The 25,404-nt window shown below is 44.1% G+C and overlaps 1 protein-coding gene across 5 annotated transcripts in view; it reads right to left on the bottom strand.

The window, feature by feature from the left end:
• LOC135224629 (probable cytochrome P450 6a13) overlaps positions 1-25,404 on the bottom strand; it is a 216,421-nt gene that overhangs the window by 87,447 nt on the left and 103,570 nt on the right. For all 5 annotated transcript variants that reach the window (XR_010316787.1, XM_064263831.1, XM_064263832.1 and 2 more), the window contains exon 4: positions 13,626-13,728. Coding sequence is in view for 4 of the 5 variants with exons in the window: in XM_064263831.1 (XP_064119901.1) it covers positions 13,626-13,728 (103 nt within the window). In the remaining variant the exon portion in view is untranslated. The remainder of the gene's footprint in view (positions 1-13,625; positions 13,729-25,404) is intronic.

Below are 25,404 nucleotides of genomic sequence, written 5' to 3'. Positions count from 1 at the left end.
TCCAGCTAATGATTTTGCTACATCCCTCACCGTGTCCTGTGGGAAAAGGTGGTTCTGTGGCGGGATCACAAAAACAAGTAACCTCCCCACATAAACTTAACCTGTCTGGCTATCAAACCCACCCTCAATCACACTTTCCACTTAACACTAAAAAACACAGCAGGACAATTGCCCCAAATACCTACATACGAACAAAAAACACAAACAGGTACTCACCGCTGGCTTCTGATACCTAGGACTAGGCTGTGCTGTCGTCCACTGGATATAGGCTATAGGGTAGCCAACACACAAACCACCGCCGACAACCAAAAACAAACAACCACCCACCCCGGGACCCACAACCCACAAAAAAACTCAATAACCCACGACTAAATGCAGATGAACACCAACCGCCTGAAAAACACGACAACACACGACTTACAGCAGTACAACAACCCGCCAAAACCAACCCTGCCCCAACCACCACTAACAGACTAACCGAAAAATGCCCCAACCACCCGCCGAAAATGCACCACCAACCTTCTTAACCTCACCACAACCAGACAGACACACGCACAACTTCACAACCCCAAAATCTATCAAATAATACCCACCCAAAACAACGACACCCAGAAAAGGAAAAACTGCTGCCAAAACCAACACTGACTTGACCAGAACGCCTCACTGTTTACAACTCTCAGTAACAGACTTCCATTGACTACCTACAGAGCGCCACAACAGACATGCTTCCGACCGCCATCTAACCACTCCCATTCATTCTTCCACCAATCTCTCTCTCTCTCTCTCTCTCTCTCTCACACAACCTTTGTAGATGTTGTCAAATATAAAACTAAAAATTCTACTCCTCCATATTACCTCCCCCATTACATTTGACAACCATCTCCTTACACTCACAACATCCACACTAAATTGCCTTTCGCAACACCCAAGGATGCTCAGATGCAGGTCCCCTGGATCTTGTTTGAGGACCATCATACACTCTTTCAGTTACGTTGCCATTCAATTCTTCCAAACCCACTTTCTTTCAAACTCCCATTATCTCCCTCACTACCATCCCTCCCAAATCCATTCACTACTTCACCGATGTCTTCCAACTCTGGTTTCCAACATCTCCCCTATTTCGGCCACCAAACCACTCAGTTCATCCATACTTCGTCAAACTCCTGCAAAGACTTATCCATCCTATCAACCACCTCCTCACTATTCAGTTTCCTTCTCACTGAAGTCTTACTTGTCCCTGTCAACTCCAAACCCACATACACCACAAGTATCATTCATTCCCCCAAAGTCATCCGTAGCACACGCTTTATCAACCGTTTGCACCCTACCACCAACCCCTTTACCATGCCGTTCACGCTTTTCCCTTCCACTTCCTCTCTCCACACTCTTCTGTTTTCTTCCATACTCAACCAACACCAACTGTCGATCTCCCAGACCAATTTGTTCACCAACAGTCGGCTCATACTTATTCACCCTCAACCACACACTCATCGCATTCTCCCGAACATACTGTGGTACTTCCCTCCACTTACGGAGCTGGTTATGGTGTGCCCTAACCTCATCCAGTCCCCCACCTACTCGCAATTTCCCCAAAACATAACTCAATCCACTCGGTCCCACTTCCAAAATCTCAAAAGGCCCTTCAAATTTCTCCCTTACTTTATTCACATTCTTTTTCCCATCTCAACCACCTCTTTCAACACTTATCCCCAATCTTAAAACTCTCAAACCTTTGTCACTCGCTTCTTCCACAAATCCCGATCACCTTCTGACAAACCAACCGCGGTCTGACAATCCTTTCAAAATTCAACACATATTTACAAGGAGACATACCTATACTCTTCTGCAGTGTGGCGTTATATACCCAAACTGCACGTCCTACATACATATCCCAATCCTTGTCGCTCTTACTCATCATTCGCAAAATCTCAGTCATCGTCCTAACAGTCCTTTCAGCCAACCCATTCGCACTGGGCATATACGGAGTAGAATACCACCTGCACAATACCCCATTCCTTCAACATTTTCTTCAAATTTACCATCCCACAAAACTCAGGTCCATTATCACTCAAACATTTTTGCCGGCTTACACACACACATTGGCAACATCACTTGACCCACCATTCGTGCAACAGTTTCACTCCTCTTATCTTGATGGGAACCCACATAAGCAAAATTTACTCATGTGATCCACCATCACAATCATCCCCACGTGTCCTCTCGCAGTCCTGGGCAAAAGAAACACAATCAATCACAAGCATTTCAAACTGCTCTTTCATCTGCAATCGCAACACAGGTGGACTTGCATGCACACTCTGATACTTTCCCCTCTGACAGTCTTCACACGTGACAGCCACATCCACACAAATCTTACTCAACCCAGGAGCATACAATCTCTCTCTCATGCATTCCCACAACTATTTTTCCCATATGCCCAAACCGATCATGCACCAACAAAACACATACTCACAGCTGACTCAACAGAAAACACTGGCACATACACTTCCTTGTCATAACACCCCTTCCTGATGCAAAAAGTACACTATGTTTTTGCACACACAACAAAACGTTTAGCAACCCTCTCATATACATCCAACTCACATGGCCAGTCTTCCACAAGCACTCCTCCCAAAACACATTGTCGCAACACACTTATCTCCAGGCACTTATTTTGCATTTCCTCAATCTCTTCCTCACTCAACAGATCATTCTCACTCCTAGCAATATCAATCATACCCACAAAGCTTGCTACAAACACATTACCATCTTGAATCCTAGCTACTTGCCTGCCCCCCTTTTCCTAAGAATTCCATTTCCTACATCTACGTCTATGTCGTGGATCCTCAAAAAATCTATCCCTCTAAAAAAACAAGATGGCATATCATTTTCTCCTATAACTATAAGTTATGCATTACCTCAAGATCTCCCAACCTAACCTTTAACCATATCTCTTCCCATACTAAAACACTTCCTTGTCCTAACCCATGTATTCTCACACTTGTAGACTGCCTTTTCACTTCCCAATCACATCTCTCAAGTTCACTCACCACTGACCCACTCACCAAGGAAACTTGTGCCCCTGTGTCAACCAAACTACAATACTCACTATCATTTACTTGGACAAACGTCACCATTTTCCTCGAGTCCCATGCATACACACATTCACTACCACGTCCACCTGGTTATCCACATCACAATCCTCCTCATCACATTCATCCTCAGCTAACTCCCCATTTCCACAATTCTGACTCAGATCCCCTTCACAGTCCCTTTTGTAACCAACCAATTACAACCACGTTCCCCGCACTGAATCATCAAAACCCCACGTTCATTACCTGTACTCACCCTTCCTCGATATTCAACCGGTCTGTCCCATCCAAAATACAACAACACTTTTATTCCAAACAACTCAGCTACTGCTGACAACAATTCATGCAACACTTCTCCTTGCCCACCTTGTTTCCTCCGCACATGCCACTTCCTTCTGCACATCACTCATCAACTTCTCTCGCAACTCATTCACACTACCGGGTACCATCTTCAACCAGACCCTTACCTTCCAAGTTTTTCAATGCTGAAAACAAACATTCACACATTCTGTCATTCCCTTCAAACTCTCTCTTTTTACAACCAACCCCTCAGGTACCATATTCGGATCCCGTCACTTTTCACACACCACTGTCCTTACCATGCATCCTAGACATCGTATCAGCAATCACATTTTTACTCCCCGGCACATATTCTAAGCCAAAATCAAACTCACTCAAATCCTCAATTGTCCTCGCAATCCTAGCATTCACACTTTCCTTCTTGATCATATAAACTAACGGCCGATGATCTGTCCTTATGACAAATTTTACCCCATACAAAAACACTTTTAACGCTTTCACACAAAACCTTATTGCCGCAAGCTCCTTCTCAACCACGAATACTTAAGCTCTGCTTTATTAAAAGCTTTACTCACATACGCAATCACTCTCAATTGTCCCTCCCCATTCACCTCTTGCATCTGCACCAAGCATCCTCCCATACTAAACTTACTAGCATCAGCATACAACTCAAGCTTACTGCATCCTCACTGTAGTCCGGAAAAGCCAAGGTGACGTCCCGCTAGCAGCCTCCTCTTTCAATCTCTCAAATGCTCCCACCATTCGCTCATCCCACCTCAGCTTAGTACAATTTTTCTTCCCGGTCCATTCAGTCAACGGCTTCCCTATACCCGAACAATCCCTAACGAACTTCCTCCCGAACTCAATCAAACCCAAAAAACCCTTTAACTCCCGCACGGTCCGGGGACGTGGAAACTCCTTTACTTTTTCCACAAACTTTTCACTCTTCCTTACACCACTCGCACTCACCTTATGACCAAGAAATTCCACTTCCCCAGCCAACCACGTACCACTTCTCCAGCTTCACTTCACTCCAACCTCTTCCAACCTTCCTAACACCTTCTCAAGCAGTTCCACATTCTCCTCAACAGTCTCACTTGCAATCAAAACGTCATCTATAAACACAGTCACCTTCCTTCTATCAAAACAGCCAAACTACATTCATCGCCCTCTGGAAGGCAGCAGGCGCATTAGCCATCCAAAGCTTAACCTCTTGAATTGATAGTGGCAGCTACCACTCGAAAAAGCCGTAACATGCCTGCTCCCTTCCTCAAGAGGCATCTGGTAATAGCCCCTTACCAAATCCAATTTTGTGAACACTCTCATCCCATGCATCTTATACACACAATCAGACACCACATTCATCGGAATCGCTCCTTCACAGTCACTTCATTCATCCTTCCTGTAATCAACCACACATCCTCAAACTCCCATCTGTCTTGCGTACTGGGACTATGGACTATTCCAAGCACTCTCGCTCCTCTCGATCACTCCCACTCTCTCAAGTTCCTCACACTGTTCCTCAATCTCTCGGGCAATAGGCGCAGAAAAGTGTCGGGGACGCTGATATATGGGGGTATCGTCATTCAAAACTATCTTGAACTCTGGGAGCTTAGATCCCCTGAAATCCTCATCACCCCGACTCAACGCACCCCGCCTATCCACAACATCTGCATCAACCGCTCCCTCTCGTCATCACCACATTTTCATACCACCCCAATTCTTTCTCCTCAACTCATCATACTTCCACTCATCACTTTTCTTTCATGCTACCTGTCATCACTGCCGCACCCTAACATATCTTTCGTCGTCCACATCCACCAACGTATCAACAACCCCACACAATCACCCTCACGTATACCCCGCACTCGCTTTTTCCTAACACTCGGCAATGAGGCCACAAAAACCCGAGGATTCTCCATATCCAAAATCCCGTCGTACACATGCACACTCGCTCTTACCAACTTGTTCGCATCCACACCCTCAACCACATATGCACACTTGTCACCTTTGACAATCCCAAGACTATCGGGCACGCAACTTTCACACTAACAACTTCTCCAACTTCTTGCGGCACTTTTACACTCTCTTTCGCAACCAACGGCACTCCCTTCCATATTTTACTGCTTACTCTCCATCCCCATCCAACAACTACAACTCTCCATGTACATTCCCCTTCCTATGCAACTCAATCATATTCCTGCTCGGATGGACCACCATCCCACACTTCTTCAGGAACCTGTATCCTAACAACATATCATACTTATCACTCCTTCCCTCGATCACACAAAAGTCACTTCATCCATCACTACCCCTTCGATTTCTACATTTTCACGCAACATTCCCACCACAGGCTATACCCAAACTTCCTATTCCTCGTACCGGTCCCCTTTACATTTCCTAATTTCACACTCACGATCCGCAACTTGTCACATCCATTCTCAAAAAGAACACTGACACTGCACCCAGTATCAATCAAAGCAACCAACACACCCCTTTGCACCTCACTTTTACACTCATACATTCATGAGCTCTTCCTCCTCAAACCCTTTTTCATGCAACAATCCTTCACGCACATGCATCACTCTACTGACCGCACACCAGAGGACCCACCCAACTGAATCCCCTTTGTACTAGTTTCCCGAACTCCCAACCTGACTCATCCTCTTTCGCCTACACGCACTCGCCACATGACCTTCCATTCCACATTCAACACATTTTGCCCGCTGTTCCTTACACATCCTAGCATAATGCCCATTCTTCCCGCAATTACCGCAAACCTCAGTCACACGAGTACCTCGACATCCACTTGCTATATGCCCTACTTGCCACACCTGTAACATTTAATATCCCTATCTTTCTTACACTCGCTCACTAAATGCCCTGTTTGCCCACACCCGAAGCAAGCTCCCAACGTCCCACCGACATTCATTCTTCCTGTGCCCTAGCTTTCCACATCTGTAACACTGCTGCTCTCGTTCACGACTAACCGACCCTACTCTTCCAACGCTTGCACTCCGATCTCTCTTAGGGCTAACCAATACTTACGTTACTGGCTCTAACGCTCCTATCAACCACTCGCTCTGCCATTCGCCTTGGCCTTCCAAACGCCTCCCTATAGCTCTTAAACTCTGGTATAACATCAGCCCTTTCAGTCCTAATACTAACACTTCTACTCTCTTTCATACACCTATCCAACTCATAATCCTCTACTATTTCCAAAAATGTCGTTTCCACGACAACCTTTCATTCGTCCATCGCATTTTCTCCTTACGTTTCAGATTTACAAACTCGTACACACTCTCAGGCACAGTCGCCAACAACTTCCTCACTAACTCTTTACACTCATTTATCCCTTCGTCCCCAAACTTTTTCCTGGCCAATGTTTTCCAACCTGCACACATACATCGACAACGACTCACCAACATTCATTCTTACCTCATCAAAACCATGTTTTTCTCCTATATAACTACTACTCCTTATCCTCTTCGCCTGTTCCACAATCCTGGCTTTCACACTCTCATACGGCACATTCCCTACACTCATCATTACCACCTACATATTCAACAAAAATCCCGTCAAAAAGCCACCCAACTCTCTTGCCCAGACTCTCTTATTATCCCCATACTTTGCCTCACAATACCTCTCATATTCCTTAAAAAAATCCCCTATGTCCCTACTACCATATTTCCTCGTATTGTGCACATCTAGGTATCTCTCTCATATACAGCCTTTCGTACTTCCCGCTCACTCTCCACTTTCGCTACTACCATTCTGATCCCTCTTAACCTCGTCCGAATATAGGGAATCAACTTCCATACTAACATCCATGCTCCTCATTACGCTCTTCTTACCCTTCTTTCTATCCCACCTGTTTCCACTCCACCGCTATCCAATCACTCTCAGCCCTTTCCCCAATGTATTCCAGCCCTAGTCTCATCCTGTCCCGTCATCCTTCCTACCTTCTTTCCCTTAATCGTCTTCTTTTTCCCTCAGCCCCCTTCTTATTCTTGTCCTCAGGTTTATCCTTATCCTGTCTCTTTCCCTTCTTTCCTTTACCTATCACAACAAGTCACCTTCGTCACTCGTAGTTTCATCCCCTCGCTCTTCCCACTGTCTTTACCCCACTTCTGACCTATCACAAGACCTAGTAGGCCTACCCCTACAGCTCCCTCTCCCATGACCCCTTCATCATCTCCTGCACTGCATTCATCATCCTAAGAATTTTTCATCCATTTTCTCAACCATTCTTTCTTCTGCTCCTTTCACTTCTTCTTTCATTTCCACTTTTGCACTCCTTAGCATTCCTCTCATTTCCTCTAACTCGCTCTTCAGCTCCTCACACTCTACCCTCAACCTCTCATTATCCACTTCTAATTGTCCTCTTACTTCCCTCTCCAACCTCAACTCCTCCTTCAGCTCTCCACCTCACTCAATCCTTCCATCTCAAACTTTCTCACCACTCATACACTAGCCTAGACCAATTGTCCTGCAGCTGCCACACCAACAGTCCCTGTTCTCGGGCGCCAAAAAATAATGTGGCGGGATCACAAAAACAAGGAACCTCCCACATAAACTTAACCTGTCTGGCTATCAAACCCACCCTCAATCACACTTTCCACTTAACACTAAAAAACACAGCAGGACAATTGCCCCAATACCTACATACCGAACAAAAAACACAAACAGGTACTCACCGCTGGCTTTCTGATACTAGGACTAGGCTGTGCTGTCGTCCACTGGATATAGGCTATAGGGTAGCCAACACACAACCACCGCCGACAACCAAACACAAATCAACCACCCGGGACCCACAACCCACAAAAAACTCAATAACCCAACGACTAAATGCAGATGAACACCACCGCCTGAAAAAACACGACAACACACGACTTACAGCAGTACAACAACCCGCCAAAACCAACCCTGCCCCAACCACCACTAACAGACACCGAAAATGCACCACCAACCTTCTTAACCTCACCACAACCAGACAGACACACGCACAACAACTTCACAACCCCAAAATCTATCAAATAACACCCAAACAACGACACACCAAAGGAAAACTGCTGCCAAAACCAACACTGACTTGACCAGACGCCTCACTGTTTACAACTCTCGTAACAGACTCCATTGACTACTACAGAGCGCCACAAACAGACATGCTTCCGACCGCATCTAACCACTCCCATTCATTCTTCCACCAATCTCTCTCATCTCTCTCTCTTCTCTCTCTCTCTCTCTCTCTCTCACACAACCTTTGTAGATGTTGTCAAATATAAACTAAAATTACTCCTCCATAGTTCGAAAGTGGCGAATATAGCAAGGCCGACCTCTGTAGAGGAGATACTGACTTGGACAGGAAAGACCCATACACTGCTCTCTTTTTCAAAACTCCCGATCCAAAAAAGAGCAGCCACTTCCACCGAACCGTCCATCACCGCTCTGTCCAGACACGATAACACACTCGATAATTCTTCCATCGGTGACAAATTCGGGTGGGATCTTGGGCTCTCTTCGCAAGGGCTCCCAAAGCCCAGTCCATAAAATTGAATACTTCGAGCGTCCTAAAGAGTCCCTTTAGTAGATGGTCCAGTTCACACATCCCCCAAGTAGCTTTTGCTGATAGTAGAGCGCGCCTCCTTGAAGAATCTACTAAGGAAGCGTAATCTGCGTCTGCCGATGAAGGCAGTCCTAAGCCCATAGGTTCCTGGGTATCGTACCATCTTCCAGGTTTACCCGTCAACTTTGAAGGAGGGCATGAAAAAACAGTCTTGCCCGCCTCTCTTTTATTCTTAAGCCATTCTCTAAATCCTTTGAACGCTTTTTTCATACTAAGGGCTGACGCATTTTTACAAATGAGATGCTTTTTGGAGACTTCGTGCTCGATAGCAAAGATCCTGGAGAGGGCGGATCCGCTGGTTGAAGCTTATCTCCGAACTCCTGCAACAACAACAAGGACAATCTCTTATAATCAGAGACTACTACATCCACAGTAATTCTTCATCCGAGACTTCTTCTAAGTCTCCGGCTGTCGGGATCCTTTCGGTTCGGAGAAGAGCGGTTCTTCGTTGTCGAGGGACTTCTGTCAAACGAAGAAGAACGTCGTCCGTGTGACAAATCCTTGCATACTACAAGGCGCAATAGAGTTTCTTAAACTCACGAGATCTTCTCTCAGGCACCTGTTTCCTACCAGGTGAAGGGCTCCTACTCTCCGAAGAACTCATAAAGTGCGAAGGGGTCTTACTCTGACCTAAGCTCGTTACAAGGAGCCTGGCGCCTACTCGACTCCTGACGCCTGCTCGACTCCTGGCGTCTGTTAGACTCCTGGCGCCTACCCGACTCCTGACGCCTGCTCGACTCCTACGAAGCCTGCTCGACTCCTGACGCCTGCTCGACTCCTGAAGCCTGCTTGAATTCCTGGCGCCTGCTTGACTCCTGGCGCTTGTCGTGACTCCTTGTAGGCTCTTGACGCCTCTCACAAGACTCCTGGCGTCTGTTAGGCTCTATACGCCTGTAATATTCTTGGCGCCTACTAGACTCTGTCAACTCTATGTTTCTAACAAGCTCCTGCTTCTTAGGCTCTTGACGCTATCCTGACCTCCTCAGAAGAGGAGTCCTCCTACTCCCTGACTTCTCCTAAGAGACGTAGCTGACCGCTTGCTCTGCGAGCGGCTACCGCTGGGAACTTTCTTCCTATAGATAGGAGAGGATCGTTTAAAGGAGAACGAGAGAGTCTCTCCGGTGACGAGCGCCTGCTAGAGTGAGAAACTTCTCTCCTACCAGGAGAAGAAAATTTTGATCTCTTCACTGGAAGGAAGGAGTCTTTCCTTCGAGACGAATCCTTATGTAAGAGCGCCTACCAAGTGGAGGAAATTTGCTCCTGTAGATTAAGCAGGAAAAGCTTTGTCGGATCTTGAGGCGCTGGAGACGGTCTTCTCGCCCTCTTACTAGTCGAAGGAAAATCCTCTGGAAATCGCTCTGGGCTTGAATCAAAAAGCGTCTCCTTTCGGCGCTACCCACGATCTCTTCAGAGGACGAGACTTCGAAGCAGAGCTCCATCCACGCCTGGACGAGGAGGAGTCCGACGCAGAAAAACACTCTTCCAGGATGCCTTTTCTACGGCTATCCAAGGCAGCCTGGGTCGTTACTTCAGGGTCTGCCGAAGGGACGCCTGATCGTTGGGGATGCTCCACATCCTCCCTGCGGCTTTTGACATTCCTCCTCCCCTGGTCCTGGAGTTTGGAAGCGGTCTAGGCCTAGGAAGCAATGCGGAGCCGATCAGACGCCCCCTCCACTGCACTGGGGTCACTGTATTCACTGACACTCTTACCTTGTGTTTCCATAGCTTTAAGCTGCTCCTGAAGCTCCCTGATCGAGGATCTCATTTTTTCCATTTCTGAAAATGAATCCTTAGATTCAACACAGGGAGAAGGGGCTGAGGTTAAGGGAGAAACATCATCTAGTTTGTTAATTTCTGATTCAGGCTCAAAAGAACAAGATCTACTCGAGCTTCTAGCTGACGCTTTCCTAGCTCTATCCTTCTCTCTTTTCTTAATATAAGAAGCTAATTCCTTCCATCCTTGCTCCGAAAGCCCTTCACATTCAGCACAAGTTCTATCAAACGCACATTCAGACCCTCTACATTTACTACAAAGCGTATGAGGATCTACCTCTGCTTTAAACAACCTAGTTCTGCATTCTTCCCTTGCACAAACCCTAAACTTAGGTGTTACTTTAACTTCAGCCATCTTAATAGAAAAAACCAAATCCAAGTCCTAATCCAGTCCAAAATAAGCGTATGCCAATCCCGAGAATAAACAAGAGTACTTCACCAAATGAGTCCAACCAATTCTCGGCAAATGAGCAGAATTCCAATCAGGAGAGACCAAACAACAGTTGTTGCCGGCCTCAGCGACAGAGAAAATCTGGCTCAGAAAACGGGAATGGTTGGGATTCCGCCACCCAGCGGCGGGAATGGTAGATCACCTGACCTACCGGTAGCGTGTGCCGCGAGTTTTGAATTCTGTCGGGACGACGGAGTCTATAGCTAAGTATATATCTGCCTGGTAAGTCGCATGTATAAAAACATTTGTTCATTTCTATCATTGGAGGCTACAGGGCGGCCCTGAGTTTGGTGTTACGCCTTAGAGGTATCGACGTCTCCTCTTCCTGGGAACTTTCATTGCTAGTTAAGGGGTTTAAGCAGTCAAGTTCTCCTAGAGAGCTCAAGCCTCCGACGTGGGATGTTTCTTTGGTTCTCAAGAGCTTCACTAAGAGTCCATATGAGCCCTTGCATTGCTCATCTGACAAGAACTTGACGCTCAAGACAGTTTTCCTTCTGGCCTTGGCATCTTCCAAGAGGGTAGGAGAGCTCCACAGTCTAAGGTATGATGTGAAGCACACCAGGGGTTGGGGGTCAGTGTCCTTCGAATTTGTCCTGGAATTTGTGGTCAAGACCCAACATCCCTCTGTGCATGATGACAGATTCACTTCATTTTCTATTCCTTCACTGAATGACTTTGTGAGCGGTGATGCTCAAGAGCCTTTGTTGTGCCCTGTCCGTGCCCTGCGTTGCTATCATAAAAGGACTCGGCACCTTAGACCACGCTGCCGCAGACTTTTTGTTAGCACAGGCCGTACAAAGAAAGAGGTGTATAAGAATACTATCTCTTTTTGGATACGGGAAGCCATCAGACAGGCATACTTGACTCTTGATGATTCCAACACCATGTCTGTGCAGGATAGAGCGTATGACATTAGGGGTATTGGTCCCTCTGGCTTTCAAAAAGAACTTGGCTGTACATAGAGTGCTGAGCGCTGGTACCTGGTTACACCAGTCCATGTTCACCTCTTTCTATCTTAAGGATGTTGCCCACAGATCTACTGACATGTTTTCCCTGGGTCCTGTGGTGGCTGCCCAACAGGTTGTGTAACTCATACTTGCCCTTAACAGGGCATTTTTGTATCTTACCTAAGATGATTGTGTGGAGTGGATGAGAGAATGAGTGAGTTGGCTGGTCTCCTCCTTTCTCTTATACCTTTCCTTCTTCCTTCGGGCGGGTTAAGGAATAGATCCGTCATTTGCTGGACTGGTGTGGTGGGTAAGGTAGTCATACTGATAGTGTGGTCGCTTTATATACAAACATCAAACCCTCTATTCGGTAGCATATGCTCCACTCCTTGGCAAGGAGTTGGGAGTAGCACAAACCCTGGAGTATTGGTTTGCTATTGGACAGTCAAAGTTTCTCTTTGGTTCCCTATACAATGATTCTCCCATACATCATTGTACGTCACTCAGGGTCTGAGTGGTTAGATATCAATCTATCTAGCTTCTTAACGGGCTTCAGTCCCTCTCCAGAAGTCATTTCTTCTGGAAGCTGGACTGGTGGGTAGGCCCCCAGCCGGTTTAGGATGTCTTGTACCTCCTTCCAAGTATGAGTCTATCCTATTGTTAAGACTGAAGGTTTGTTCGTGTATGAACAAATGACAAATTTTCTAAGACAATTTGTATTTTTCATAGCTACAAACCTGAGGTCTTAACATTATACTGTCCGCCTCTAGCCGTCCCTCTGTTAAGACTTCCTGTGTTGGGAAAGACTGTCTATTGAGTACAAGTATAATATAAATTGTAGATATGTGGTGAACCATCATAGGCTTTATTTATATTTTGAGATGGAAAAAGTCAGCTTATGCTGTTACACAACTGAAAACTTCAAATTTTCTCAGAGCTTTCATTTTCCTGGACTTATAACTCTTCATCTTTCAAGATTACGCATACTGCTACTTTCAAATTCATATCCAACTTACAAATTTCTTCTTTTTCTGGCTTGCATTTGTTGAAGACTAAATGTGATCAAAGTGATACTTGTTCAAATAACCTCTGCATTAAAAAAATATAAAATAAAAACAAATGCAGCAGCACAGAAGATCACATAGAATGATCAAAAGATAAAGTGGATGAGCATCTGCGAAGAGGATGTGGGGTTTTCCCATTCACTCACCAGCTCTGCCATATAACTATCCTTGTATGTATTAAAGTGCATTCATTTTACTGTTCAGCTCTGTGAGTAGAAGACATTCTCCACTTAAAAGGTAATGGTTTGTACTATTCCCATAGGAACAAATCTTTGTCTCCCTCTGAGTTAGATAATTCAAGGCATGAGGGTAAAGAATTTTGCAGAAATGGTTCCATTCTTGGCACAATTTAGGTCTTCACTCATTCCAACATACCTGAGTATTGTTGAGCGAATCACTGTTCACACCAAAAGCAATACTGGCAATAGTGTCCATGGTGAATTTCCCATACACTTCTTTCATCTCAAATACTGATGATCTGAAAACCAAACGAAAAAGCTAAACATTAGAGAGAAGGGGTCTTTACACTGTATATAAATTTTCCATCAATAATTGTGAAAAAGTAAACATTAATATTTATTCAACCACTACAAAGCGGAGCCCCCGTATTCGCATTCTCCGGATTCGTGGACTCGCACATTCGCAGATTTCTCTGAACCATATCTACCCATTATTCATGGGAAATTCGCCTATTTACGGTATTTTTCTATGAGAAATATCCAGAAATTCCTGGGGTTTTTTTTAAATTTAATCATAAAATGCACTTTTTGTGATAAAACTATTTAAAAAACCAGGTATAAAAATCTGTAGTTTTTTTTTTTACCTACCAAAATAGGCCGTTTTCAGCGTTTTCATAGGGGTTCCAACTATTTGCGGATTCTAACTATTCGCGGGGGTGTCTGGTACACATCCCCTGCAAATACAGGGGACCACTGTATTTGCAAGTGTATTGTAATAAATTCAACTGGAAAAGATGGTCTACCTGAATAGTTCTAAGCAGACTTTTGACTTTTAGTACCAAGTATCTATGATAGTAATATTTCTTCATTCACTAAAAAAAAAAAAAAAAAAAAAAAAACTTAGCTTGCTCAAGACAATCTTCACTTAACATTCATTGCACAAATAAAGAAAATCCATATTGATATGGTTCCAAAGACACCAAGCAGCATCATAGATGGAAGACCAGGTGCAGTCTTCCTGAAACTATTAAGAGTGTGCTGACACTCCTACTTACATGCAAGTTTACAATAGGTCATAGCTAGTTTCATAATATGAAGGCTACCAGTGAAGCCACTTATGAAGGAACCAAATTTTTTCAAGAGTTGAATCAGATAGTTGTGGACAAAAAGTATTTTCCAGAGCAAATACTTAAAAGCTAATGAAGTACACTTGTTCTGGAGGCATATGCTGGACCATAAAAGCATTCACTCAAGAGTCCATGGGAGTGTTTGAATTCAAAGTATTCAAAGATCATGTAATGCCGCTTTTGAGTGGAAATTGCCAAGTTAAAGCTGAAGCCTTTCTTACTCTACCACTCTGAAAACTACAGCACTAAAAAATGTGAGCACATACTGTGTATGTTTCTTGTTTTTTAATGCTATACCAAGAAAAACATTGATGGCACTAGCATTTTTCATGTTTTGTTTTTTAACTGTTTTATTCTGCACACAAGAAAATACTCAAGGCAAAACAATATCCCAGTTCAAGATTCCTCTGATTCTGGACAGACCCAGGACATCCACAGCATGTATCCCAATGTAAAGTTCACTTACCTGCTGTCAAAACCATTCTCAGTCATTCAATCCATGGACCTAGGTACAATAGCTACAATCAAAGACTAATATTTACACTACATTTGTGCAGGCTACTGAAGCAACTGCACCTGGCAAAAACCTCCAAAAGTTTTGGAAGGAATGTAGATTATAAAGATAACATGTTACCCCATTCAAAGGTAATGAAGATTCTGATGTTATGAAATCATCTCTAACAAGATATTAGTTTCTGGGACACAGTTCAAATGGACATCAATGAAGAAGACAGCCATGGGTTTTATAGTATTAAAGCTGGAGGAACTGAGAAAAAACAGCTCGGGAGAGGATAAAAAATTATACACAAGGCAAAAAGACAGTTCACATATAGATAATGGCTGAGGCATTTGCTATTATCACAAGGGGCTTTTGGATGTTAAAGGAGATGGATGTCAATTACTATAGAAGATATTTGCAAGCACTGAAAGGCTGATCCAGAATGCTCTTGCTTGCTATAAATAAATCTATAATGAAAAGAAACAAAATACCACTGTAAACTTGATATCTTCCATTCACTCTAAAGCTGATATCTTCCTGAAGAAACACAACCATGCCTTCTACCAGCTACCCTGAGCCTCTTCAGGAGACAGAAACTGACAAGCGTGATCTCCATCATCTAACTCAAATATTCTTCAGGCCCAGCGTACATTAATGGTGGGTGTCCATACAACCATTTTGTTTAACTTTCAGTACTATACATTATTCAGTGTATTACTTGAAATATTCAACACTTATTTATAAAATATGTTCACGTTAAAGATTCTAGCCAACTATAGGCTAATGTACTAAGTGTATTCTCATTATGTTAATGGTAGGCTAGGATAGGTGCACCAATATGCATTTTTGACTTACAACTGATTTATTGGAACATAACCACATCATAACTTGGTGTGTTTCTATGCTATAAAAAGCAACAGACCAAGAACAATACCCTAAACGATACCACAGATTACATTCCAGTAGTCACTATATTACCCTCCAACAACTTACTAATCTTTGTTTGGCACAGGTTAATGGGGTAGGGAACTGCCATACCCTAATATCATCCCTCAGTTAAGCATGAGAAGACTATACAAAAAGTCCCACACACATGCCACTTCAGTTACACTCAGCCAAAATTTGCTAGGCATAAGAACTACTGCACACCATAGAATGAACAAATACAGTAAACAAAAATGTTCTACAAAATGCTTAATGAAATTAAATATTCTCTGGATAACCAATACAAAATCTAAAATATTTTCATAATAGTAAATACGGGCAGTCCCCGGGTTACGACGGGTTCGGCTTATGACGTTCCGAGGTTAAGTCTCTTTTCAATTATATTCCGCCGTATGTTCCAGGATTACGACGCCTACAACACTCATCTGGCAGAAGAAATGACACCAAAAAGGCAAAATAATCAATATTTGAAGTTTTTTATGCAAAATGCAATAAGAATGCAGTTTACATAGTTTTGAATGCACCCATAGCATTAAAAGTAAGGTTTTCTTAGGATTTTTGGTGATGCTCCAGCTTATGACGATTTTCGGGTTACTACGCATCTCAAGAACGGAACCCCCGTCATAACCCGGGGACTGCCTTACTATGAAAAACTATTGGTCAAAGTGTGATATATTATGAAAAGAAAGTAAAGAAAAAATGAATGAAATCTTGCTCAAGTTATAAAATGATATTTTTATAATAAAATGAGGTTTTTTATATACTTTCTCAGTAATTATATAACTAGTTTTACTCGTTCATCAGTTAAAATTTTGAAGTTTGCCAGTCGTGCTAATTGTTTTGGGTAAGTGACAAGAGCCCTGCCCACTTTCGGGGTAGAGGGAAACAACACAGCAAGGAGCCCAATTTGTTTATGCCCTTGTGTCCATGCGAGGGGAGGAGGATTGGCTCTGATCACATAATTACTGGGTAAGTATATGTGTGGCGTCCAGCGGAGCAAGGGCACAAGTGCCATTTTTTACAAACAGAAAAATGCATTTAAAGATTTCAAACATCAATAGCTTTGAAACCAACCATACAATTTTAATCTAGTCTTCCCCATTTTAAAGGAAATTTATCTGTGTACCATATATCCATAAATTATGCCATTATTATAAGTTATATTTAAGCAATAGTATAAAATGTAAGCTTAAGTAGAGTGTCCCAGCTTGTTATTTTGCTTGATTATAACAATTTCTGTGGTTTAATTCACTTTCTTTGACCATATCTTAGTTGTTGACGAAATGTCAATACATAACTAAGATATGTATAAATGTATCTATGTTCAATTCCCTAAGAAGCAAGTCAGCATGACACGCTCCTTTTCCTAAAAACTTCCTCACCCACCTCTTTCTCTTTCTCTTATCTCTCCTTGAGAGCATTAAAATAGCCAAGTAGAATAGAAACTACTGCACTGACAAGCATACTGATGACAAATGAGGTCTGGACCGGAAACTTTGTTTGCAAACAGTTTGGTAACTGTTTGCAGATATTGTTTGCCAACTTTGTTTGCAAACAATGTTTCCTAGTGTGGACAGGCCTTAAACAGACCAGGGGCTCTAACGTCCACTCAGTAGGTAGGACTTGCTTCTGGTGGCTCAATTCGTCTGGCGAGTTCAGTTTCCCTTGTATAAACCTTGTTACTATCCCTGTGTGGTTCTGGGCTGCCCAGGGAAGTAGATGTTTCATTATTTCGCACATGGAGAGAGAGTGGGTTCCCCTTGCCTTCTAATGTAAGACAGGCCAGTTGTACTGTCTGAGTGGACTCCCACTGTCTTGTCAAAAACTTTCATGGTGAAAATTGGAAACAAAATGTATCGCCATCAACTCATATTTATGTGCCACGCTTTTCGCTCCTGGGACCAAGTCGCGGATACTTCTTTGTGCCATAGGAAGCTCCCCAACCTAGATCTGATGCATCAGTCTTCTTTCATAATTCCACCATAATAGGTCCTTCTTTATTTCCGTGGTGATCGGAAAGGTGAACAAATCCGGAGATTTTTTGTCCCAATTGGCTTTTAGAAAATACTGAAGAGGTCTCATATGTAAACCTGCCTAGGGTTACAAGCTACTCTATTGACGATAAGATCCCTAGAAGACTCATCCATTTGTTCACTGAGCAGGATTTGAACACTAAAAATTCTCCAGTCATGCCCCTATTCGTTTCTGGGATGGAGAAACCCGAAAACTCTGAGAGTATCAGAATTCCTAAATACAGAATCCTCTGAGCCTGAACCAGCTGGGATTTCTTTAGGTTGATGAGAAGACCCAGTTCTTGAGCAATGAGACTGGACTCAAAGCAGCCAATCATTGATGTAGAGGGATATTCTGATTCCCATGAGATGTAGCCACTTTGGGAGGAGAGCTAGAACTCTGGTAAAAACCTGTGGAGCTGTTGAGATGCCAAAACATAAGGCACGGAACTGGAAGACCCTGCCTTCAAAAACAAATCTGAGAATCTTCCTCTATTAAGAATGGATTGGAATGTGGGAATAGGCATCATGCACATAGATGGACATCATCCAATCTCCCTGGCGAATGAATGACAACAGTTTCATTTGTTTCCATCTTAAATTTTTTCTTCTGTACAGACATCCAGAGCACTGACATCTAGCATGGATTTCCAACCCCCCTATTTGCAGACTCGTGATTTGCGGATTTTTCTGTGGAATGTATATACCCATTATTCGTATTTTCATATAATTTTCATGACTAAATGCACTTTTTGTGATAAAATGATGTTATTATGATATAACAAAGTTTCATGTATACTTACCTGGCAGGTATATATATAGCTATATTCTCTGTTCGCACTGGCAGAATTTTCAAAACTCGCGGCAACCGCTAGATCACTGGTAGTTCAGGTGATCGCCACCCCGCTGGTGCTCGGAATCATTCCCATTTTCGTCAGATTTTTCTCTGAACCCTGTCTCCTGAGGGGAGGTGTGTGGGAATTTAATTATATATACCTGCCAGGTAAGTATACATGAAACTTTGTTATATCATAATAACATCATTTTCATGTATGACACTTACCTGGCAGGTATATATATAGCTGATTGACACATTTGGAGGTGGGTCAAAGACAGCAACATTGTAAGAGTTTTAAAAATTTAAAATTTAAAATACTCTTAGATTCCTTACCTGCTAAGGTAGCTGACTTCAGCATTCCTGCCTCTTAGCCTGCTAAACCTTAGTAGCTTCCAACTAGGACGTGACCTATTAGTTGATGAAGCTAAATACAAGGGTCTGACAACTGGACGGGACCAATTTGTTGACAGGAAACCCTAGCCCTCTCTTACCACGGGCATTCATGCTAGGATAAGTTAGACCACCTGAACCACACACAAAACTAACCTAACACACTACACTTCACAGACTGAAGAGGAAATAACCGTCTCAGACAACCGTAAAAACAACACCACTTCATTAAAATACCTAGCATGTTAGTAATTTATGGGGTGGAAAATCCTTTGCCCAATACTGCTCCTGAGGATACATATGGACCCAACGTTTGACAATTGTCAAACGTTGTTTTGACGTTTCTAAGGTAATGACTTGCAAACACTGAATTAGTCCTCCAAAACGTCGTTTCAATGATATCTTTGAGGGCCATATTTTTTTTAAAAGCCAACGAAGTAGCTACTGCTCTCACTTCGTGCGCCTTAACCTTAAGGATGCCGAAATTTTCTTCTTGGCATAACATATGAGATTCTTTAATTAGTTCCCTAAGGAAAAAGGCAATAGCATTTTTTGGTCATTGCTCTGCTAGGATCCTTCAAAGAGCACCACAGTGATTCTGAAGTTCCTCTAATCTTACTGGTTTTCTCCAATAATAGCGCAATGCCCTTACTGGACAAAGAACTCTCTCTTGTTCCTGTCCTACTAGATCTGAAAGACCCATAATTTCAAACGACCTTGGCCATGGATGAGCTGGATTCTCGTTCTTGGCCAAGAACCCCTCCTGAAATGAGCAAACCGCTTTGTCATGTTTCCAACCATATGTTTTGCAAATTGCTTGCAGCTCACTCACCCTTTAGCTGTGGCCAAGGCCACCAAAAAGACGGTCTTTTTTGAGATATCTCTCAACGAAGCTTGATCCATCGGTTCGAACTTACTAGTTCCTAAAAACTTTCAGGACCACATCGAGATTCCAGGAAGGCGCTCTGTATTGAGGCTCCTTCCTTGTTGCAAAGGACCTTATGAGGTCTCTCAGATCTAGATTATTTGTAATATCTAGACCTCTATGTCTAAATACTGAAGCCAACATACTCCGATACCCTTTAATCGTCTGAGTTGACAATTTTATTTCCTTCTTTAAGTATAAAAGGAAGTCGGCAATTTGGGTCACAGAGGTACTGGATGAAGAAATCTTCCGACTCTTGCACCACTTGCGAAAGATTTCCCACTTCGCCTGGTACACCTTAATAGTAGAGGCTCTTCTAGCTCCGGCCACCGCTCTGGCCGCCTCTCTAGAAAACCCCCTCGCTCTGACAAGTCTTTCGATAGTCTGAACGCAGTCAGACCCAGAGCGAGGGTGTTTTTGTGGTACCTGTTGAAGTGAGGCTGTTTGAGTAGATCTACTCTTGCTGGAAGTGTCCTTGGTACATCTATTGTCCATTCCAGTACTCTGTGAACCAATCTCGGGCCGGCCAGTATGGAGCTATGAGAGTCATTCTTGTCCCTTGACTCTCCCTGAATTTCTTCAAAATCTTTCCTAATATCTTGAACGGGGGAAAGGCGTAGACGTCTAGCCCCGTCCAATCTAGAAGAAAGGCATCTACTGCGACTGCTTGACGGTCTGGGACTGGAGAGCAATAAGTCGTCAATCTCTTTGTCATTGCTGTCGCAAACAAGTCCACCACTGGGCGACCCATAATTTCCACAGACTCTGGCATACTTCTAAATGAAGAGTCCATTCTGTTGATAGAAGTTGACCTTCCCTGCTCAACAGGTCCGCTCTCACATTCTTCTCCCCTTGAATGAATCTGGTGAGAAGGGTTACGTTTTCCTTCTCTGCCCAAAGAAGGATCTCCTCCGCCAACTTGCAAAGAGAGATTGAATGTGTCCCTCCTTGTTTGCGGATGTACGCCAGAGCTGTGGTATTGTCCGCGTTGACTTGTACCACCTTGTTGCGAATCACCGCGTTGAACTCTTTCAAAGCCAAGAAAATCGCCATCAGTTCCTTCCTGTTTATATGCCAAGCCGCTTCCTCCTTGCTCCAATGACCTGAAACTTCTTGAAGTCCGAGAGTCGCTCCCCAGCCTGCGTCCGACGCGTCTGAGCACAATACATGGTCTGGGTTCTTTTGCTGGAGAGACGCTCCCTTCGCTAACTTCCCCGGAGTTAGCCACCACCGCAATTCCTCTTTGATCTTGCGAGGAATTCGAAACAGGAAGGAATCTGGTTGCGATTTTCTTGGCCAGACTTGGTTCAAAAATATTTGTAGGGGTCTCATGTGAAGCCTTCCTAGAGAAACGAACCGTTCCAGGGACGAGAGTGTCCCCAGTAAGCTCATCCACTCTCGTGCTGAACATTGTTCTTTCTCTAGAAAGGCTTGCACTTTCCGGATGCACTGCTCTTGTCTGTTGGGAGAAGGAAAAGCCCGAAAAGTCACTGAGGAGATCAGAATCCCCAAATAAACTAGCTCCTGACTGGGGGTCATATTCGACTTTTCTAGGTTCACCATCAACCCTAACTCTTTCGTTAATGTTAACGTCATTTCTAAGTCCTCCAGACATTGCTTTCTTGATTGGGCTCTTATGAGCCAATCGTCCAGGTATAGAGACACTCTTATTCCTAGAATGTGTAGCCACTTCGCCACGCTCAGCCATCACTCTTGTAAAAACTTGTGGGGCTGTGCACAGTCCAAAGCAGAGGGCTTTGAACTGAAAGACCCTGTTCTGGATCACAAATCTCAGGTACTTCCTGGATCCTGCATGAATTGGGATATGAAAATATGCGTCTTGAAGGTCCAGGGTGACCATCCAGTCCCCTGGACGTACCGCTGCCAGTACTGAATCGGTCGTCTCCATCGTAAATTTTGTTTTCTCCACAAATAAATTGAGTTGACTTACGTCCAGTACTGGTCTCCATCCCCCGAGGATTTCTCTACTAAAAACAGCCGGTTGTAAAATCCCGGAGATAAGTGATCCAGAACAGGTTCTATTGCTCCTTTCTTGAGCATAGAAAGAACTTGTTCTTGTAGTGCTTCTTGTTTCCCTGGATCGCTGTAGTGAGCTGCAAGCTCTCTTGGCGATGTCGCAAGAGGTGGTCTCTTCAGAAAAGGGATCTTGTAACCTTCTTTGGCTACCTTGACGACCCAAGGATCTGCTCCCTTTTTCTTGCCAAATCTCCCAAAACTTCTGGAGTCTGGCACCTACTGATGTCTGAAGGACTTGTTGTTCATTGTTTAGTACTGGGTTTCGAACCCCTCTTGGAAGGAGCTCTTCTTGCTCTGAAGGCAGGACGAGAAAAGGACTTGCCTCGAAAGGGCTGACTAGTTTGCATTGATTCCTTAGGGGTCTTCTTAACCACCTTGTTGGGTAAAAATTTCCTTACCGAGGAAGTTAACAGATCCTGCGTCGCTTTCTGAGTTAGGGAAAGCGAAATATCCTTGATAATATCCGCAGGAAACAATTGATCCGAAAGTGGGGAATAAACCAATTCGGATTTCTGGGCGTTAGAAACGCCCTTAGCAGCAAAAGAGCATAGGAGTGACCTTTTCTTTAAAACTCCTGCGGTGAAAAGAGATGCTAATTCATTCGCGCCATCCCTTAAGGCTTTGTCCATGCAGGACATAATACTGCTTGGGAGTTGAGAAGCCGTTGATTCATTATCTTCCACTGTTCGTCCCAGAGCCCCCAAGGACCAATCCAGAAAATTAAAAACCTCGAAGGTCCGGAAAATCCCTTTCAAGAGATGATCTAATTCTGATGGAGACCACCACACTTTGGCCGAATTCAAGGCATGTCTGCGGGAACTGTCAACAATGTTGGAAAAATCCCCCTGGGAGGAGGCAGGAACTCCCAGGCCGAGATTTTCCCCCATCGCATACCAAATTCCGGACTTCGATGCCAATTTGGCAGGAGGGAAAGAGAACACAGTCTTGCCCGCTTCCCTCTTTTCCTTCAACCACGTATCAATTCTTTGAAGAGCCTTCTTAGCCGTAATCGAAAACTTCATCTTCAAAAACGAGGACTTCTTCGGAGTTTTATTCTTGGAGAATTGAGAAAGGGGTGATGTCGGAGCTGCAGGCTGAAAATCCCCTTCAAAAAGTGAAAGAAGGCAATTCGTCAATTTCTTATAGTCTGAAGAAGGTGCTTCACCTTCTTTGTCTTCCTCAGATTCTAAGTCCTCTATTTCCTCTTCTGCCGAAGACACATCCTGTAAACCCAGGTCTTGCTGCAGAAAATCTTCTCCAACCTCGCGGGAAGAAACCGGCTCCTGCCGCCTGCGTCCTGCGTCCTTCTGAGCTCCGAGGTTGCGTCCTGCGTCCTGTTCCGGAAGCTTGCGTCCTGCGTCCTGCTCCGGAAACTTGCGTCCTGTTTCCTGTTCTCGTAACTTGCGTCCTGCGTCCTGTTCCCGTAACTTGCGTACTACCCTAGACTCCGAAGCATGACGAGAAGGAGGCAAACCATCATGCGTCCTCTTAGACGACTTGACTGGGAGAGATGCGTCCTTACGCCTCGTAGGAGGATGTTCCGATGTTCCCCACGATTTAACTAAATCGGCTAACCTTCCTTGCATCTCTTCAAGGAAGTTCCTAGTCTCTGCTTCCTGGCTGGAAGTCTGAGCAAGCGGAGAACGACGACGAGACGGATCATCAAAACGAGAAACTCGATCTTGAGTTCTACGATAAGGAGAAGATATCGGAGAGACTGCTCCGTATTCAGAAGGAGGGCTCCTATCCAGAGAACCGTCGTACACATGAGGTCTTGCGTCTTGTCTTGACTTAAAGGATCTCCTCCTTTTAATCGGAACCACCTCTTCCTCATCACTAGAAGAGAAAATCTCGGGACTACTCCACCGTTTTTGAGGGGAACGCTCATCTTGAGAAGACGTAGGTCTATGCGTCCTCTTCAGAGGACGCGAAACTTCCGCATAACGTCCATACCTGCCTGACGCAGCACTATCTGTAGAGGAAAAACACTTCCCAGTGTCACCTTTTCTATGGCGCACTGCTGCAGCCTGGGACGCAACAGGACTGCCTGAAGGGACGACTGATCGTAAGGGAACCCCTCTCGCCTCCCTTCGACTGTCGACATGCCTTCTCCCTTGGGTCTGGGAGCTTGGCAGAGGCCTAGGTCTAGGAGCACGAGTGAGACGATCAGCCGCCCCCTCCACTACACTGACACTTTCAATCGTACCCACTTTGTCTGTAAGACGCTGAATCTGATCGCCCATTGACGCAAGGGCGGCAAACACTTTCACAATATTAGTATCCTCAGAAACAGCAGCGGGCGCAGGAGAGACCTGAGGAGAAGGATTAACAACTTCTACTTGGGAAGAAGGGGGAGAAATAACAGAAGTATTCAAGGCCTTACTAGAAGAACCTGACCTCTCACTCCGAGACACCGATCTTCTTACTCTATCCTTTTCAAGTCTCTCAACATATTTGGTGAAAGTCTTCCACTCCTTATCATTTAAACTTTCACACTCATTACATCTATTATCCCAAGTACACAAAACCTCTCTACACTTCTTACATACTGTGTGAGGGTCTACCGAAGCTTTCGGCAGTCTCACCTTGCACCCTTCTTTCATACACACTCGAAATACTATACCAGAATCAGACATTATAATAACTTCCAATCGCGATTGCCAATCCAACTTTCCAATACGATACCCAATAAACCATCCAAGTACAGCGAAAGTCAGCTAACGAGTTTCGAATTCTAGCAGGGAACCAACAACGATGTTGCCGGTTCAGTGGCAGAAAAAAATCTGACGAAAATGGGAATGATTCCGAGCATCAGCGCCACGGGAGCGGGGTGGCGATCACCTGAACTACCAGTGATCTAGCGGTTGCCGCGAGTTTTGAAAATTCTGCCAGTGCGAACAGAGAATATAGCTATATATATACCTGCCAGGTAAGTGTCATACATGAAAACTTAATATACTCAGGTATAAGCCTTTTTAGTGTTTTTTGGGATTTTTAACAATAAAAAAAGGGGGGTTTTAAGTATTCATGGATTTTAGCTATTTGTGGGGGGGTCCATCCCCCATGAATATGGGAGTTCTACTGTATATCCTCTACCACATCTGCTGAGAGAGCAACAAACCTCTCTAAGCCTGACAAGTAAGCTGCCAATGTGACAGGCATGCTGGTTAAAGGAGGCTTCTCCATAAAGGGGATAGCATAA

Source organism: Macrobrachium nipponense, chromosome 12 (genome assembly GCF_015104395.2).
Source record: "Macrobrachium nipponense isolate FS-2020 chromosome 12, ASM1510439v2, whole genome shotgun sequence".
Lineage (NCBI taxonomy): Eukaryota > Metazoa > Arthropoda > Malacostraca > Decapoda > Palaemonidae > Macrobrachium > Macrobrachium nipponense.
The sequence above is the reverse complement of the archived record's forward strand: the minus strand, read 5'-3'. Positions and strand labels throughout refer to the sequence as shown.